A 19,185-nucleotide genomic window follows, 5' to 3' on the forward strand; every position below is an offset into this window, starting at 1 on the left:
ATATATATATATGATGATCACATTCATCATAGGGAATTCATGCTTTTTTTCCCCATTCCCCTCCCCTCCCTTTAATTTCTCTTTACTTCATTTATAAAAGCTCTGTTTCCATTTTTTCCTTCTATTCTTTTTCTTTCTTGTCCCTTCTTTCCTTTCTCTCTCTTTTTCCATGTTTCCCTTGTCATTTGAACATTTTCTTCCCATTTCCCAATATCTATTATACATTTTGGTCCTACATTCCACTTTCAGTTTCTCAAACCAGAGGAACAATTTGATATTTAAACATGTGTGTCCAACTTATCTTACTTAAAAGAATGGTCTCAAGGTGCATTCCTTTAGCTAGAAATGTCTCAAACCTATCCTTCTTTATGACAGAGTAGTACTCCACTGTACATAAAAAATGACATCTTTATCCATTTATTGGTCAATGGGCATTTGGGCTGTTTCCAAGATTCAGCTATTATAAACTATAAACATGGATGTGTATATATCGCTGTGGTATGATGCTTCTAATTATTTTGGGAAGATGCAAGAAGAATACCTGGGTTGAATGGAACCTCTAGTTTAGTTTTTTGAGGAATCTCTACAGATTTCCACAGTGGTTGCACCAGTCTCCACTCCCACCAACAATGGAGAAGGGTTCCTTTTTTCAAAATGGGGGCATATATTTACAAGGCTGAGATTAAATATGGTCTCAAGAAAAGGTAACTAATACTAACGACCAAGCAAAAGTCAGGGGCATTTCACAGAAGTGTGAAGAATGCTTAATCACTTCAGTGTTTCAGTAATCAAGGAAATTCAAAGTCCACAGGGAAATTCCATTTTGTACTTCAGTGACTGGTGAGGCAGTCTCTAGATTCAAGATCTAATTGGCAAAGTCCTACAGTGTGGCTACACATGGCTGTCATTTATTTTATATGTTTAGTTCACTCAGTCTTCTACATATACAAGAGTATAGATATAGCCTGTGTTACATTATGGGGAAATAAACATTGAATGAAACCAAATAGTCAGCCCTCAAAAGATATCATCCAGCAGGAGGGAAAAGATGTTGCACAAATAATGATAGCGCAAGATTTCAGGGGATGAGTGAAGTGAGAAGCAAAATGTACTACAGGAATTCAGAAGAGGGAGAGACTGGAGTCAGTCGGAGGGAACTCACCAAAAGTTCATGAAAGGTAAGCATCTAAGTAAGTCTCGAAATGTTACAGGTAAAAATCAACAGGGAGAACTTTCCCACTTGAATGAATGGTGTGCGGAAAGCCACGAAGTGCTGGGAAATTCAAGACATCATAGGGGAATAGCTAATGCAGTTTGGTTTGTTAAGAACACATAGTATATACACAGTGGGACTGAGAGACACTTGAATAGAGAACAGGCAGTGGCCAGTTACGAATATCCAGGAAGATGAAGGAGACAGAGTTGTGACTAGATCCAAATGACATGGCTGTTCAGTTCCGCGAGCAGAAACTAGTAAGAGCCAGAGAATTCAGCCAACTCTGGGAAGGTATTAGAAAGACATGAACAGTCTGCTTTCTTTTCTACTAGACATGTTTGGGAGGCCCAGACATTCTTGTTCTTTCATTTTCTGACATATAAATAGGTCATGATCATTGAACGAAAAATAGAAATAGAATCATACCTATGTTCAATAGCAGCCCTATAAAAAAAATGAGAAGCAAACTCTCAGCTTTCTTCTTCTTTTTTTTTTTGGGGTACTGGGGATTGAACTCAGGTCCTTGCGCTTGAGAGGCAGGCCACTGAACTGCTGAGCTAAATCCCAGGCCCTCAGCTTTCTTCTGATACACAAGAAAATAGAAAAAGTTTCTCTTGTGTCTCAGCTACTTCAATTGTCTGTTATTCATGGGAGTGAGTGCTAGGTTGAACCTGTGATGGCAGCAAAGATATAATAATAATAAATGATGATGGAGCTGGAGTTGTAACTCAGGAGTAGAGCATGTGCTTAGCATGTGGAAGGCTCTGCACTCACCAGTACCACATTAGAAAAAAAAAAGAGTGATGACAAATCCTTCAACACTTCCCAAAGTGACACTATGGGTTTTCAAGATAATTAAACCAGCATTGGAAAAAAATTAGCTCTAGATATTGATATTCAATAAATAAGCCTTGGATGATAAAGAATAGACCAAACGGATTTTTATAGCTGGTGGCAGGCTGCTTGCTCTCTTTAAAAAAAGTTATAGTAACAAATAAGAAAAAAGTTTTATTACGCATACATATTAACTATATTATCAATTTTACATAGGCTCAAGACAATTTCCCTTCATTCAATGTAGCCCAAGCTAGGCAAAAGGTTGGACATGCCTGAAAGTGATCAGGTAAAAACATCAATACAACAGTGATCCTTTCAAATACACAGAAGTAGTTCACAGTGATTAGTTCTCATCAGTTCTGCACTCCAAAAACTCAACAGAAAGTATATGATATTCCACATCCAACTGTTAATTACGTAATGCATAAATAGCAAATGAATGTGAATGAACAAGCTGGCCACCGTAGGAAAAGTTCTTAGCACTTTTATTATATTCTTATGATAGTCTATTTTTCTAATATAATGGTTTGTATGCTCTCTTAATGGTCTGTGAGCTTCATAAAGGCAGAAGCCATGTCTTACACCTGCTTCTATCTTTATCACTTACAACAGTGCCTGATACATAACTGACAGGCACATATGTGTGTGTGTGTGTGTGTTTACACTAAAGGAAAACAAGTACTTAGAAGAGAGCTAGCCTTAGAAAGAATATGAGAGAAAGACCTACTGTGACAACAGAAACTTCATTACTAACTCAGAAAATGTTATTTGAAGAACACTTACCTGGCGCGTCATTACAAAATACGCATACATGGCCATGGCACTTCCGTAAGTGATGAAGTAGGTGACTGGCTCCATGATGTCCCAGGAATATTCCCACCAGGTGAGTCGGGCCAAAATGCCAAACTGTGTGGCCATGTAAGCAAGGCCACCCCATAGCACCAAAGTGGTCCTCTTCTCAGCTTTTCGGCTAATTTCGATTCGTACCTGATGGGCACACATGTTGCAATTGTAAAGAATTTTGACATGGAACCAATTTGAAACTGTTACTTAAACTGTTCTAGGTCCACTACAGAAACAGGGCTCAAGCCAGGGATTTAGCTCAGTGGTTCTACTGCCTACCTTGCAAGCACAAGGACCCGGGTTCAACCCCTGGTACAAAAAAAAAAAAAAAAAAAAGCAACAGGGCTTATAATCAAGGCAGACAGTAGGGTCAACTCTAGTAAATATTAATTTGTTTTCCTAAATAGTACCAGTAGTTTTCACTGAATAAAATTATCTTATAGGAACAACTAGTTTTTTGTGTTTTATTAGTTTCATCCTAGAAATTGGTGAAAATATGGGAGTGAGTTTCAGTGGCTTGTCATCCAACCACAAGATTACCTTCTTTATATTATCTCACTGCTGTGTACAAGATTTAATCTATTAGCAGTTTTAAATCAAATGCTATATGCAGCAGACTGAGTCAGGGCATGGATTCTGGATTAGGAGTAGTGGAGTTCAGGGCCCTCATCAGCAAAACACCTTTAACTTTAATTATTCTGAAGGAGTCAGAAAATGTACAATATTCAAAGCATTTCTTCTCTTTCTTACTCCTGATAATCTAATTTCTTAAAATGAAAATACAGTGAGGCACTGAATATTGGTGATTTGGTTCTGATGGATTGCATGTATGATGGTGGGCCCACAAGACATTAATGGAACTGCCAGATTCCTATTACTTAGCGACAGTGCAGCAATTGTAATGCCATAGAACAACACATTACTCATGTGTTGTGATGGTGCTGGTAAAAAGAAACCTACTGCACTGTCAGTCATATAACAGTACAGCATATACAATCAGGTATAGCACATGATACTTCGTGATAATAAATGACTATGTCCCTATGTATTTTCTAGACTATATTTTTTATTGCTATTTTAGAGTAAACCTTTTACTTAAGAAAGAAATGCCAGCAGCAGCCTTGTAAATCTCTTACTTAACATATCACGTTTGCCAAATCAAGTGGCTGGTCTATACCAGTGACAGCGAACCTTTTAGAGAGGAGTGCCCAAACTGCAACCCAAAATCTATTTATTTATCATCACTGCCAACACTGCAATGAAACCTGAATAGTGAGGTTTTAGTTTAGAAAAAAAAAAAACTCCTCATATTTTGTCTTAAAAGAAAACTGACATGTGTGCCATAGGTTTGCCACCACTGGCCCATACCACTTAGGTTTGTGGAAGTGCACTGCACTTAGAGATACATTTTTCAGAATTCTATGAAGCATAACTGTACTTCACCATATGTACAGTAATATGATGTATGTACATCATCACAAAAAATTAAATTATTTGGGTTGGGGTTTTAGCTCAGTGGTAGAAAACTTGCTTAGCATACATGAGGTCCTGGGTTTGATCTCCAGCACCACCACAAAATTAAGGGTAACATATGTTCGTTGCAAAACATTTAAAAAAGTGTAAAGAAGAAAAATTAATCATAATCCTTCTGCTACAGTAGCATTTTGGAATCCATTCCTTCTGATTTTTTGCATGTATGTATGTATGTATGTATGTCTGTATAAATATAAAAATGTGGATAGCTATATGCATACCTAAACATTGAATTATAGTATGCAATTGTTTTAGAATTTACTTTCTATAATATATCATGAACATTTTCTACAGTAAAATAGATTTACATAAACATTTTAATAGCTACATAATATTGCATATAATATTCACTCAACTTTGGCTAATATCATTAGCCATTATATTCAGAATCTTTCCTGATGAAGGAGGCAGGATTTAGCTGAGTAGCATTGTGCCTGCCTCACAAGCACAAGGTCTTGAGTTCAATGCCCAGTACCGGGGTGGGGGGGAATAAGAATCTTTCCTGATGAGCCATGATTCCAATCTTTGTATCAGAGATCATGAATGTGCTTAAAAGGAGCACATTTAGGCCTCGAAACTCTAAGACCATTATCAAGGCTTCAAATATTCCTTCTTATGTCCTTTCTCAGGATAGAATGGAATATTTTATGGCTGAGTCCTATAAACTATTATACAAATTTGACCGATATGACTCAGTTATGTAAGACTTAGAAGAAGAAATAGAAATGTGTCTGAAATAGAAGAGAGTCTGAGATGTGGATCTTCACCTTTTCCAGGGGAGCCAGCTGCTGTTTGAGATCCTCTAATCTCTCGATGAGCTCCCTTTCTTTGTTTAACTGGTGCTGTTCGATGCACAGTGTAGTGTAGAGCTGCTGGACTAGCGTCTTCACGTCGTTCAGCGTTGCTGCATTTTCATGGCTTAAGAGGTCTGAAAGAAAGGGGTTATTTACTTTTCAAAAAGTAAGCCTTAAATGAAGAACAGGACTACTAGACAATGACAAGATTACAAGGTAGATCCTCCATTAGAGGAGTCATACCTTTAGGGTTAAACTGAGAGTAACAGTTTTTTAAAAATTAATTGCCCCCAAATCTGTAACATAAATTTATATTTGGAACACAACAAATTTGAGAGAAATATCCATCATTATATTCTTGGAAGTCTAGGTGATATAAAAGTGACTGTGAATAAGGAAAATATTAAGAAAAATAAAGCAAATAATAATCTTCAGGACTAGGGTTTGTGTGGCTAAGTGGTAGAATGATTGCCTAGCCTATGTAAGGCCCTGAATTTGACCCCAGCACTGAAAGAAAAATCATTAAAGACAAAAACTCAAATGTTAAAAATTAGTAGAGAAGTTCAGAATCTGCTTATTAAAATGTCGATCTAAACTATATTGATATTTCATTGATATTTCTCTTTAGAAACTCCTGAGGAAAACATACACAGTATTTCAAATTTGCAAACACAAGACTGTAAATAAAAAATAACATCATCTTAAAAATCTCATCCCCGGGCTGGGGATTTAGCTCAGCGGTCCGGTGGCCTGCCTTGCAAGCGCAAGGACTCGAGTTTGATCCCCCATGCATCTTCCCCTGCGCTCACCAACTTGCATTCATTCCCGGTGAAGAAAGTCAAGAAGAGACTAGCTATGGAAGCCCAGTACCATGCTCTCAAGGGCATGAAGTTCTGGGAGTGACTAAAACAGTACACGATTAAATTCTTTGACTCAGTATCCTCTATTGTGAGTAGCATGTGTGTCTAGAAATCTAAAAATTATGTTTTGAGAATCCAATAAAAACTAAGCTTATCTCAGCTATTAAAAAGAGAGAGAGAGTAGACATGAAACTTTTATTTTTGAATTTTATTGCTTACAATGTGACATTTTGTTAGGTACAGCACAAGGTCAACCCTCTTCTAAATCCAAATAAGCCACAGTCAAGAATTAACCATATGTTTCAAATATTCTTCAAGGATGTCCTGTTATGCAGTTGTCACAGAAATCCAATCTGTGAAAATCTTCACATAGGGGTAGCAAAGTGGGTGAGGGAAGAGCTGTTCAGCAAAACGAGGTAGAGCATCTAGCACAGGATCTTGCATACTTTAGTAAATGCATGCTGTGATAGGAACACATAAAAGCAAGAACACTTTGAGTCCCAGAGGTCATCTGTGTCAACAAGCATTCTTTGTACAAAATCACCAGAAGGAACCGTACCCTGAAAGGTCAAAGTGACAGGCCCAGAACATCGGTACGAAGCGGCAGAGTCCTTGCCTCCTGACTCCCAGCCCAGGAGCTGAGTTATGCTTGTACAATACCAATCTTAACATTTCTCCTACAAGCTTACTTCCCCTTTGAAAACATAATGCCTGAAGTAGGAATGGCTCATAAAACTCATAAATATTATTCCATGTTACTCTCAAGATAATTGCATGAGTAAGCTTGATTCTCAAAACTTATAAATGAGGAATTTGAATTCCAGAAAGATAAAATTAAGAAATATCTTTGTCCCTGGTACAAATCTTGTTACCACAGAGGAAGAAAAAAATAAAATAAAGATCGTTCCCCTCCCTGATGAGATCTAGTAATGATATTCACAAAGTTGCAGAGCTAGTAGGGACTGGGAAAGGATCTGGCTAGTCCTGAAATGACTTACTTTTTCCATTTCAACTTTCAGTGCCATGATGACGCTGTATTTGCTTAGGAAGGAAGGGAAGAAGTAAACAAACTTAGATACTTCTCCTTCTCCAAATAAAGCATGGACAGGTTAAAAATATTCAAATATATATGGACAACCATAATCCGAGAATCTTTAAAATCTGAAACAGGCTCAGCATTTGTTTTACAAGAAAAGTAAGTTTATATTCATTGGAGACTACTTAGATTAAAAATTAATTTTCATTATTGGGCGTAGGGGCATTTGCTTGGAATCTCAGCTATTCTGGAGGAGGGTGAGGTACTTCAAGGTCAGCCTGAGCAACTTCTTAAAACCCTGTCTCAAAATAAAAAATAAAAAGAACTGGGATGTAGATCAGTGTGAGGCTTTGGATTCAGTCTTCAGTATCTACCTTTCCCTATCCCTCCACATTAGTTCTCATGTGAGGGGTTCTACTGTGTAAGAAATTTATTTTTCATATCAATCTTTTCTTTGTCTTCTGGTTTATGTTATAGTTAGAATGTTCTTTCTCATCCAAGGTTGTAAAAACACTTCTCTCGATTCTTTCAGTAACTTCAGTATTTCTTTTTCTTCTGTAAAATTTAAGTTTTGATTCACACACCCTTTGAGATAGCATTACTAGGCACTTATCCTACATATGCATGCATGTACTTTTTTTTCCGCGGTGCTAGGGATTGAACTCCGGCCGTTGTGCTTACAAGGCAGGCAGTGGAACCACTGAGCCAATCCCTGACCCCCTATGTACTTGTTTGTTTGTTTGTTTTGGGGGGTTTTTTTGAGACAGGGTCTCTCTATGTAGTTGAGATTGACCTGGAATTCACTATGTACTCCAGGCTGGTCTCAAACTCACAGTGATTCTCCTGCCTCAGCCTCCCAAGTGCTGGGATTACAGGCGTGCGCCACCATGCCTGGCTATGTACTTCTTAACTAACATATATTCAAGGTTGTCTGATGTGGACACAAACTATAGCAAAAGTTGAAAACAACACAAAAGTCTGTAAATTATGAGTAGTTAAGTAAAGGTGATGTAAACTCATAAAATGTACAACATAGTAGCTGTGAAAAAGAATTAGGGATTCTTTATGCACTAATTAATGTTAAGTTCTTTACAATCTACTTACATGATGAGAAAAACAGTTCAGAGGTTTTTATACCTTGTCATTCTGCTAAATTGATACTATGTTTCCCAGAAGATACTTTTGTGTATTGTTCTGAATTAGGGCTAACCAAAAGAGAAATTCTGGTGAGATTTTTGGAAGGCAGAAATGAAACAGAAGTTGCCCAGAGGAGTGTTGTGGTTAGTAGTAAGTTAGAGGCAGAGGGGCCTGAGGAAACCAGCTGCACCTGCTCTGGGTCCAACTCTTTAACTCAACTCTTTACTTTTGTGACTAACAGCAAACCAAGGTTCACAATCAGAGGCAGCCTTCTTAATGTCCTATCCAATGTTACAATAGTCACTGTCAGATGCTGTTATTTATTTATAAATTTTTAAACTAAGTAATTATTTGTCTTAATTTTACCATGTACATGCTGTTTTAAAATATGTATAAACTATAAAATGGCTGAATTGAACTAATTAAATATATACCTCAGGTTGTGATCAGCCTGACATATGAACAACTTGGATTAATTAGGTTAATGGAAGATCCATCTCCCTCTTGTTATCTGTACCCAGGTAAACATCCAGATCTCAGCTGTCTTGACCTAGTTACAACCAGCCCTTGGGAACGGATCTAAGTCAAGAGTCCACTGTATTACCTCACATACTTTTTTTGTGGTAAGAATACAAAGTCTGTCAGCATTTTTTTTTTTTTTTTGAGACAGTGTTGCTATGCAATTCAGGCTGGACTTGAACTCACTACGGAGCCCAGGCTGGCCTCAAATTTGTGGCAATCCTCCTGCCTCAGCCTCTCAAGTGCTGGAATTACAAGTGTATGCCACCATGCCCAGCTCTTAGCAATTTTCGAGACTATAATCCACTGTTGTTAACTATAGTCACCATGTTGTATAACAGATCTATTGAAGTAATTCTTTCTGAAGGAAATACTGTATCCTTTGACATTAACATTTCACAACTCCCACATGTTGCTAATTAAATTTAACATAATGAGAAATTCAGTTCCTCACACTATCCACATTTTAAAGTGCTCATTAGCCACATGTGATTGACGTCTATAAGTATAGCAGACAGGGCAGAAATGTAACATTTTCAGTATCATGCTAAGTCCTATTTAACAGTGCTGAAGAGTTTATTTCTCAACCAGCACTCACCACTGCCCTACCCTGAAAACTAGACGTGCTTGGATTACCATTTTTCCTGACAAGCTTTTGATTTGTTCACTCATGCCACTGCTTCGAAATTATTGACTTTTCACTGATCTTCTAAGCTCCCAGATTCTTTCTTCTTTAGCTTCATCTACAATTGCACAAGGTCTCGTTCCCATAATAAATATTTTATTCCACAGTATTCATGTGGTTGTTTCCTTAACTACCCTAAAACAAAAAAATATATATAGTATGCTACTATTTGCATAAAAAGAGAAAAATATGTATTCATATTTGCTTATGAGTGCACAGACTATTTGAGACCAGTCTGGGCTACATAGTGAGTTCCAGATCAGTCTTAACTACATAGTGAAACCCTGTCTCAAAAAACAAAAACAAACAAACAAACAGAATAAGACTTTTCCCCAAAAATTCTTTTAGACTTTAGAAGTAGACCTTACATACTATCTGTTCTAAACAAATGAGAAAAGTTAATGTGCAACCATAATATCTTCTAACAGCAATGAAAAAAAACCTAGAAAATAAAAAAGGATCAAAACAGGTCTCATAGACATCCAATTTTAACCAGGTGAATGTAAACAGTTCTTATCTTTCTGATTATGTGTCAATAAAGCCCTGGGGGACTCTCAAGTTTAAACTTTGTTTTGTTAGGTTTTCCTGATAGGAAGAACATGGTTCTAAGGCACTGTCCTGGTGGAGGAATACAATAATCCTGAACTCTAGACCCTGAAAAAATCTGCTCACATGTTTGAGAGATGAAGTTATTGGAAGAGGAAAAATAAATCTGCTAATAGCTTAACAACAGCACTTTGGGATAACTGATGTAAGATTCACTAAAAAAAAAAAGCACTTACATGTTTACTAATGTTTCTGTACCTGCCATCAATGTCAGGTTAATTAAGGTACAGAAAGACAGGAGACATACTAATGTAATTAGGTATTGAAAATTCTTTTCAGCAGCAAATATGGTTTGAGAAGGATTTTGGCTATTTGGGTCTCTAACAAGGTGATCGTTGTGGCTGGTGTTTGTCTTACCTGTTCAATTTCTCCTCTCAAATAATTTATATCATTAAGAAGAAGCAAGGTGGGCCAGGGATTTAACTCAGTGGTTCTACCACCTGCCTTGCAAGCACAAGGTTCCGAGTTCGATCCCCAGTTGCACCAAAAAAAAAAAAAAATGGAGGAAGCAAGGTTCAACATTCTCTTAAAAAAAAAAAAAAAAAAAAAAAAAAAATGGAGGAAGCAAGGTTTTCAACATTCTCTGGAAAGAGAGGCAAGGAACAGGGCTTTAGTGGTACAAATCAAATGATTCTTCTTGGCAGAAAAAGATATTTTCTGGTGATAAGGTGAATATATTCACTTCCTTTCTGAGAGTAACAGAGAGGTAGTTAAATACTATTTCAACATGGACTGGGATAAAAAGGCTTCTTGTGCTTCCTACATTCCACCCTCCAGGCCAGATTTAGATTTCTTATGAAGTCATCAAATTGAGAAAAGAGTCCAGCCTCAGGTGGCTATAGGTACTAAAAGAATGCGACGGAGTTTGCAGCTAGCCTTGGTGTTCTGACATGTCTCCTTGTTGCAATTTTGGATACATGTCCCCTTGTTTTAAATTGTGGATTAGGTACAGAGTTGTCAACACTTAGGATCCACAGCACCTACAGACTGCCAGTCCTACATAAATACGGAATGTGGCTAATAGGACTCCATATGAATGAGCCTTCTATCTCCAGGGCCTGGTGTAGGTGTCTGAAATTACAGTTCACACAACATTCATAAGGTATTTTTAGTTCCAAAGTTCCCATAAACGGGGTAATGAAATAAGAGAAGTGAGTATTAAAAGGGGGTAATGAACGAATAGAAAAAAGTTGTGCTAAAATTTAAAACTCCGTAAAAGACATGAACTACTTGAGCTCTTTAGACAAAGCAGGTATGTTCTATCTTCCCCATGTATATATAAACCTTAGCACTACTCTTTATGATTTGACAGCCAAAGCCTTTTATACTGCCCAATTTCCTTCACTCATGGCCTTTTCTTTAATGAGTTAGCATGTAGGGAAGAGGAATTTGCTTGCTCATTGGATTGGCTCATATCCCTCTCAAACAATAAATTCAAACTGGGCTGGGGATTTAGCTCAGCGGTTCGGTGGCCTGCCCTGCAAGCGCAAGGACCCAAATTCAATCCCCGGTACAAAAAAAGAAAAAGAAATTCAAACTGAAGAAAAAAAATAAAAGAAATTCAAACTGCTCTCTTAAGGTATTCAGTGAAAAAAGTGGTGTTGCCTTGGATGTCAGCAATACCTTCCTCATCCAAGGACAGGGAGATAATATGTTGCAAACAAAATTTAAACCTATTTTATACTTTTAAAAAAGATTTTGTTTACTTTAAAAATCAGAGAAAATAGGGCTGGGATTTAGCTCAGTGGTTTTACCATCTGCCTTGCAAGCGCAAGGTACTGAGTTTGATTCCTGGTACCAAAACCAAACCAAACAAACAAAAACCCCAATAACAACAGCAACAAAAAGTCAAAGAAAACAAAATATAGACTTAATATTATTTAAGTGTCTCAAAGAGGATGTCTAGAGACACAATCTCTTGTTGGCTGTTAACAGAACTAAGAGCATTTTGATGTGTGAATTTAAATACTACAAAGTCTTAAAAAACGTTACATGAATAATGCTACTGAGTTTACTAAATTTCATTCTTCACAAATTACAGACCTTTGATCTCTGCAAACTTTACATCCTAATCTACCCATAGAGAAGGTGGGTACACATTGCACCGTTCTAAGATACTGATAGAGCAAATAATTGTTAGACTGTCAAATCACCAACGAATCAAATTTCCCCCATTTTTAGTTTTTACCTTATCATTCTTTATTCAGCTTGGGAATACCCTTATTTAAAAAACTAAAACATTTATTTGTTTCAAAAGCACAGCATTAGACAAATGGTTGTCATTAGCCATTGCTTAAAATATCTTTAATTTCTGACATCAAACTTTATGAATGCTAATGTATCAACATTCCTAATTATTACACTTTATACTGGAGTCTCAGTCAAAGTTTAGAATGTTAACAACACAACAGAAAATTCAAATAGAACAGACTGCAGGTAATTCACACCAACACACAAACTGAGTAAAGAAAGCTATGCTTCTGTTATTGTAGAGAATTTATAGCCCAAGAATCAGGAAATAAGAAAAACGTCAGCATAGCTATTATACAGCTAACAGGTTTTGCATGCTGTTATTCCAACTTAATATAATCTGATTTAACAATGTTTTACTATTTAAAGGATATTTTCTATTTTTTTTCCTAGTTCGTTCCCTTTCAATATGCTTAAATAACATGATCCCTGAACAACCAACATGCTACCCAGTTAATGTGTTCAATGTATCACAGTAGTAGGACCCCTTGGGCCAGTGGAGAATACAAAGTTACAGGGCCTTCTCCAGGGTGTTTTCTGACAAAAAACGAGCACAATTCTGAGGAGAGATCAATCATGACAAGTTGACTGAGATTCAGAGAAAGGAAGAACAGGCTCATTCAAAGCATCGTGGAAGAGCTGACACTGGCGATTAAGGCTGAGAAATGAGAGGGTGAGCAAGGGGGAGGGAGAAAGGCATCTTAGGCAGAAGAAAGATGAGCAACAACTGAGATAGTATGGAATAGAGCACAGCCAAGGAGCGTGTGGTGGAGGAAAGGCAGCAAACATGTAAAAGGGAGAGAGAAAATTTGTAAGGTAGACATGAACCAGATTTTGAAGGCATTAAAACAGGCCTTTATGCTGCACTTTTTCTACGTTGAGCCAATTCTTCAAGGCAGGGTGGAAAGAGGTGATGTCCTAGGAGGCTGACAGAGGGCGTAGTGGTAGTGGAAGGGGCATCAAGGGGGAGCAGTAAGTGACAGTGAATATCAAGAACAAAGACAGAAAACTGATCCAAAAAGACACAACTCAAAATGTTACTTCACAGGGTTTTTAGCATTCATACTAGGCATCAAACTTGAGCCTGGAATGAAAAGAAAAATTCTGGTATTTTGCTGATCATGGATTTTCTTGCACTAAATTTGTCTTTGTTTTTAAAATAGTACATTAAATTGCATATGCCTACAGTTTCAGCTATTCAGAAGGCCGAGGCAGGAGGATTACCTAAGCCCAGAGTTCAAGCCCAGCCCTGGACACATAGAGAGACTGTCTCAAAGAAAAAAAAAAAAAAAAGCACTACATTGATTATTGAGTTCTTTGGCTCTTAAAATGTGCCCCTCAGGCAAGCACCTTATTTTTTCCTTAGGCTTATTATACTGAGGGTCCCAATTTAGAATTTTCCAATTGTACAATGGTGCAAAAACAATTTGTAATCAGTAGAAAGCACGCTTTGAATCCCGATCCTTCCCCAAGCTACTGAGATGCAACAGGATACACTCATCATGCCGGGCAGCGGTTTTGAACTGCAATTCCCAGTCCAACACGTGATTGTGAGGATAAACAACCAACATCCTACAGTGTACCGAGCTACTGGTTTTTAGATACCATGTTGGTATTTTTGCATGCCATCATGTCTATAAAATGACCATCTATCTGTGTGTACACATGAGATATTTAACACTTTTTTAAAAAAATAAAATAGGCTTTGTATGAGATGATTTTGCCCAACTTAAAGCTGCTACTCTGGCATGTTTAAGGTAGACTAAGCTAAGACATAATGTTTGGTAAATTAGATGTATTAAATGCATTTTAAATTTACACTAGTTTCAATTTGTGATGGGTTTATTAATCCCAATGTTAGCCAAGAAGCAGCTGTATAATACTGACTTCCAGATTGCTGAATTTGGGCCATCAAAAAAAGAAAAAAAAAAAACAAAATTAAAATGTTACAATGTTTAAGAACATTAAGAGGAAAGCTTGTTACTTATTTCTAAAAGATTTATCTCATATTACTATTATTAATTTTTGTGGCAGTATGAATCAATCCCATGGCCTTTCATATACTAGGCAGTGTTCTTCCACTGGGCAACTACTCCCCATTCATCTTGCATTATTGTAATTATTATTTGTGGTGCTGGGATCAAACCCAGGGTCTTGTACATGCTAGGCAAGTTCTCTATCACTGAGCTATGCCCCCAGACCTTTTGTATTATTTTAACATTATAAAAATAATATAAATTTTAGCTTATATGGAAGGAAGATTAAGTTAAGCAGGACACTTATTTATACGAAGCAAAGTAAAAATATCATATAATAAAGCACTCCAGTATCTATAGACGAAGTGGTCTAGCCAAGTGCCATGTATGGGATGAGTTCTTCAAATGAAGTAAGAGCCGATTTGTAGGTAAAACTTTCCATACTCTTTGAATATTGTCTGTTTCTCAGTTACCCAGGGAAAAATACCATTCCTTCCAACAGCGCTTTCCACATTTCTGTGAACCCATCAAGGCTCCTCCTTTACCTCTCTTTGGTGGCCGTACATGATACGTTAAGTCATTAATGACCAACTTGAAGTCATCGAGGAGGAGGAGATCTATCCCAGTCGAGGCAGCAACTCGAACACCATCTGTAAACATTTTAAATAAAACCTGTCACATGTCCACAGTTATTCAAGAATAGTCAGGAAAAAGTAATCCTCAACATAGATTTTCTAAAATTACCACTTCTCTTTTAAATTTCAGTTAACTTTTCACTTTATCCTCATTTTAGGCTGAACAAAGTTTAGATTATCTGAACTTCCTTATCTTCAAAAAGGCCTCGAGTCTGAAGATTTATCAAAATGCTTTTTTCTGCAACTGTATGAACAAGTGAAATAATTACTGCTCTAAGGATAGCAGATGGGGAGTTAAGGTTACTGGAAGAGCTGTATGGACAGACTTAAGACTTGTCTGTGATGGAAGCTGGCTGAGTTTATAACAAAACAAAACAATGTTTTCTAACATAAGGCACTTTCCAGTATAGTCAGTGAACTGCCAATTAATTCACTAGGGACAAACACTAGAGTAAGCAAAGTACACCAAGCTTGTCTAATAAGTATATTTTGCATGAGATACCTATGGCAGAGAAATAAATAAAGCATACAAATGTGGCAAGTGTTGACAACTGGTGAATCCAGGTGAAGGGTAATAGGTACATAGTGTACTAGTTTTTCATGCTTCCTATAGGTTTAAATTTTTTCCAAAGTAAAAATGAAAAAAAAAAAAACCAAAAACTTAAGCACTTAAAAAATAAACAGATGTTGGGCCAGGGATTTAGCTCAGTGGTGCCTCATAAGCTCAAGGATCCAAGTTTGATCTCTGGTACAAAAAAACAAAACAAAACAAAACAAAATACCCCAAACAAATGTTACATAAAATGGGAATTTTTAGTGCCTGATTTTATATTCTTTTCATTTCATATCATATACTCTGGTAATCATTTATGTGAAAAACCTAAGATTTACAAAGAAGTTCTCACATTTCATATCTCTAGAGGTGAGGGCTCAGCTCCTGGAAAAATTTATTCTACTTATAAGGTAGCAATAAAAGGTCTCAACAGTATAAGATGTGAATGATTGCTTATCCTTGCCCATGGCATTACATGTGAGTAGCTTTTGAATAGAATCCCTATGCATACACATTTGCTAAAACTCAATAGTTATATCCTGAGAAGTACCGGGAGAGAAATCACTTTCTCTCTCAGAACTTGCTAAGTGAAAAAACATTTTTTTTTTAAGTTAAAAGCATATTCTTTTGCAGTGACCTGTGTATGTGTGTATGGGAGTGAGTGTGTGCGTGTATACAGGTGTGTGCTCACGTGCGTGTCTATGTGTGTGTGTGTGTATCTCTGTCTATTTAGAAATAGTCTCGGGAGAAGTGAGAGGTAGGTGCGAATTAAAAATGAATGTGACTACACAAGCACAAGGACCTGAGTTCAATCCCCGGTACCAAAGGAAAAAAAAAGGTGACTATACCTGGTGAATAGATTGCAACTCGATCAATTCCCCGATCCTCTTCTTGCAGTTGTCGTAAAAATACACCAACAGAGTCGGAGATGGGTTTGAGCGTGAACTGGCAGCGTTCACGCCGGGATGGTAGCCTCACAGATATCACAGGTAAACCATTTTGATAAACCACTGTCACATCTGAATAAAAAGACCCACAAACATATGATAGTGAGATTTCATTGAAAGTTAAAGCCATGGTATTACTATGTATTCTGAGGTCTATTATTAATATTAGTGTGACTTAAAATTTTTTCAAAGAAGGCTTAAAACTGCCCTTTGCTTTAGTCGAAGCTTATTCTGGGAACTGTCTTAGGAAAGAACAAACAGATTAAAAGAATTCATTGTTCAGATATGAAAAAATGGACAAGAAATTACTCTGAATAGATGGAGGGGAGGCTGTCCCAGCGGTACAGTGGCAAATACAAGTTCTGGTTCCATTTGGCAAGATTTGACTGAGGAGCCACAGCTAGCCCAGATGCCTCAGCCTGGAGGAGGGGTCTCAGAGTGCAGAGCTTTCAAAAATCTCCAGGGAAAGTCATCTTCCTAAAGTACACTGGTGAAACTCTTACTCCAGCATAATTAACTCATATTTATAGTACAATATTATATCCAACTTGCCTGATAAATAATCATTCCTTTTTTACTGTAAGGACACACTGTAATATAATTAAAACCAATTCCTTTCTCTTGAACATCTTTCTGAGATTAGCTAAAGGCCAAATCTCAACTTTTGTGATTTTATAACAAAAATTCAGATTCCTTGAAGACTTTTTTTTCATAGTTCCTTCCTCTCTGGATCTCTGTCCTACAAATTTTAGCTGGTTGCTGTTCACAAACTGATCTCTGTTTCTTTCCTTTTTTGGTGTGTTGGAGTTTGGAAGGTACTCTGGAGTGTAAGCTGAGGCAAGGCAGGGGTCACTCATGTGTTTCTCTTTTCCTGAGGATCACAGGAATGTGCTTCCTGTGGTCCAATGTCTGAAAATGGTTATTCCAAATATTTTATCCATGTTCTAGTTGTTTATAACAGGACAGAAATTATCATAACAATTACTACTTAATGGATACATGACCTGAATCTTTACATAAAAATTAAAAGTAACATCCCAAATCTCTATTGCCTTTATGCTTCCAAAGGCATAGTCTATGCTTTCTAGGAACCAGTCAAAATAACATGAATTAATTCATAGTGTGTTCTATCTAAAATTTGCAGCATTTAAACATATTTGAAAAATTTGTCACTTTCCTTTTCTAAGAGAATCCTTATTAATCAATCCAATGTTCAGAGCCTCTGATATGTGAATATTTCTGTTTCTTCCACAGGCAGTAATGTTGACTAGGTCATAAATTTAGATGATTAACTTATTCACTTGGTATATGTATTCCAATTATGTGTTTCCTATATGTGGAAAAGACCAACATAGGTCTCCAGAAATCTACAAAAATGAATTTAAGTAAAACAGTCTTTGATTATTAAACATGTAATATTTCAAAGATTTCACTAAAGCAGTTTCACAGGTAAGTGCCTAGGGGTTTCTGCTTTAAAATAACTGAGACAAAGTCAACAGAGAAAATGATTGTCTTGTGCATCCAGTTTAACTTCTTCCTTTAAAAAACATGAAGGCTTTCAAAGGGATAAAATATGACAGCTTAGAGCAATTCTGCATGGAATAATATATTTCTGAGCTGATAAATCTTTGTTATAATTCTTAAAAAATAAACCTCCAGGTTCTTTTCTTTCCCACACACTACATTGTAATATAAATGTTAGGTTTCTTGGATTGCAACCAAAAAAGAACAAGTGCCAAAATTCCTCAAATTTAACAATATATAAAATAAACAGCAGGTTAAAGTGAATGGTCACAATGGGCATTTACCACAATGACCATTGTCAGCTACTATTCTCCAGAGACAAAATATTCTTTTAAAGTGTAAATTACATTCAGTGGATCTTTGGTTAGAATTGTTGATCTTTTGCTTTGATGTCCTTATCAATAAAATAAGAAATAAACTAAAAAAAAAGAGAAGGAGATAAACTACATATGTTTATCAACAGTGTTCTTCAAAGAAACTTAGAAGGGCATCTGACATGAACACTGGGAGCCAGAACATGACAAATGGATTTAGCATCAAAACAAAATGTCACGAATTGTACAGACTAAGAAGAATAGTTGCAGAAACTACAAATATTTGGGATTAAGGAATTTATTTTTTTTAAATGCCTTTGAGGCACCAGAAGAAGAAAGATGCTACCAGTGGAGTCCAGGCTGAGGGGCCAGAATGCACTCTCCATTGGAATGGAAGGGAAGGAATTTCTAGACAAACAATAAAACACAAGTAGCTAAAATGTTTGAAGAGATTCATGAAGAAATTATTAAGATGTTCAGTGAGCTCAAAGAGTGTGTAAATGAGATAAAAGGGCTGACAAATGAGCTTAAAGATAATACTAATAAACAGCCGAGAGATTAAAGAAGATAATGCAGGATATGAATGACCACTTTAGTAAAGAATTACAGATTATAAAAACAAATCAAGCAGAAATCCTTCAAATGAAAATCACAATGGCAAGTCCCATGATCAATCAGAGGAGAGAACATTAGAATTTAATGACAAGAATGAAATAGTATCCACTCAGCAATAGCTCTCCAAACAACAAGAAACCACAAGAGGTTAGCTCAAGAGTTCCTAGAGGACCCTAAAAGTAGAAACCTAAAAATTATCAGTGTCAAGGAAGGGCTAGAGAAGGAACTAGAGGAATTAAAAAATGTATTCACTGAAATTTTTGCAGAAAACTTTGGCCAGATGTTTAAAATATGCTTGTATAAAA

At 36.6% G+C, this 19,185-nt stretch overlaps 1 protein-coding gene across 2 annotated transcripts in view; it reads right to left on the reverse strand.

Annotated features, from left to right (window-relative positions):
* Window positions 1–19,185, reverse strand: part of Mcu (mitochondrial calcium uniporter) — a 156,535-nt gene that overhangs the window by 8,911 nt on the left and 128,439 nt on the right. For both annotated transcript variants that reach the window (XM_010606607.1, XM_010606616.1), the window contains 4 exons: window positions 16,329–16,499; window positions 14,838–14,942; window positions 5,197–5,357; window positions 2,837–3,040 (listed from right to left, as the gene is read on the reverse strand). In XM_010606607.1, the coding sequence (XP_010604909.1) occupies window positions 2,837–3,040; window positions 5,197–5,357; window positions 14,838–14,942; window positions 16,329–16,499 (641 nt within the window). The remainder of the gene's footprint in view (window positions 1–2,836; window positions 3,041–5,196; window positions 5,358–14,837; window positions 14,943–16,328; window positions 16,500–19,185) is intronic.

The sequence above is a fragment of the Fukomys damarensis genome, unplaced genomic scaffold (assembly GCF_012274545.1).
Source record: "Fukomys damarensis isolate Sample0158 unplaced genomic scaffold, DMR_v1.0_HiC HiC_scaffold_20, whole genome shotgun sequence".
Taxonomy (NCBI): Eukaryota; Metazoa; Chordata; class Mammalia; order Rodentia; family Bathyergidae; genus Fukomys; species Fukomys damarensis.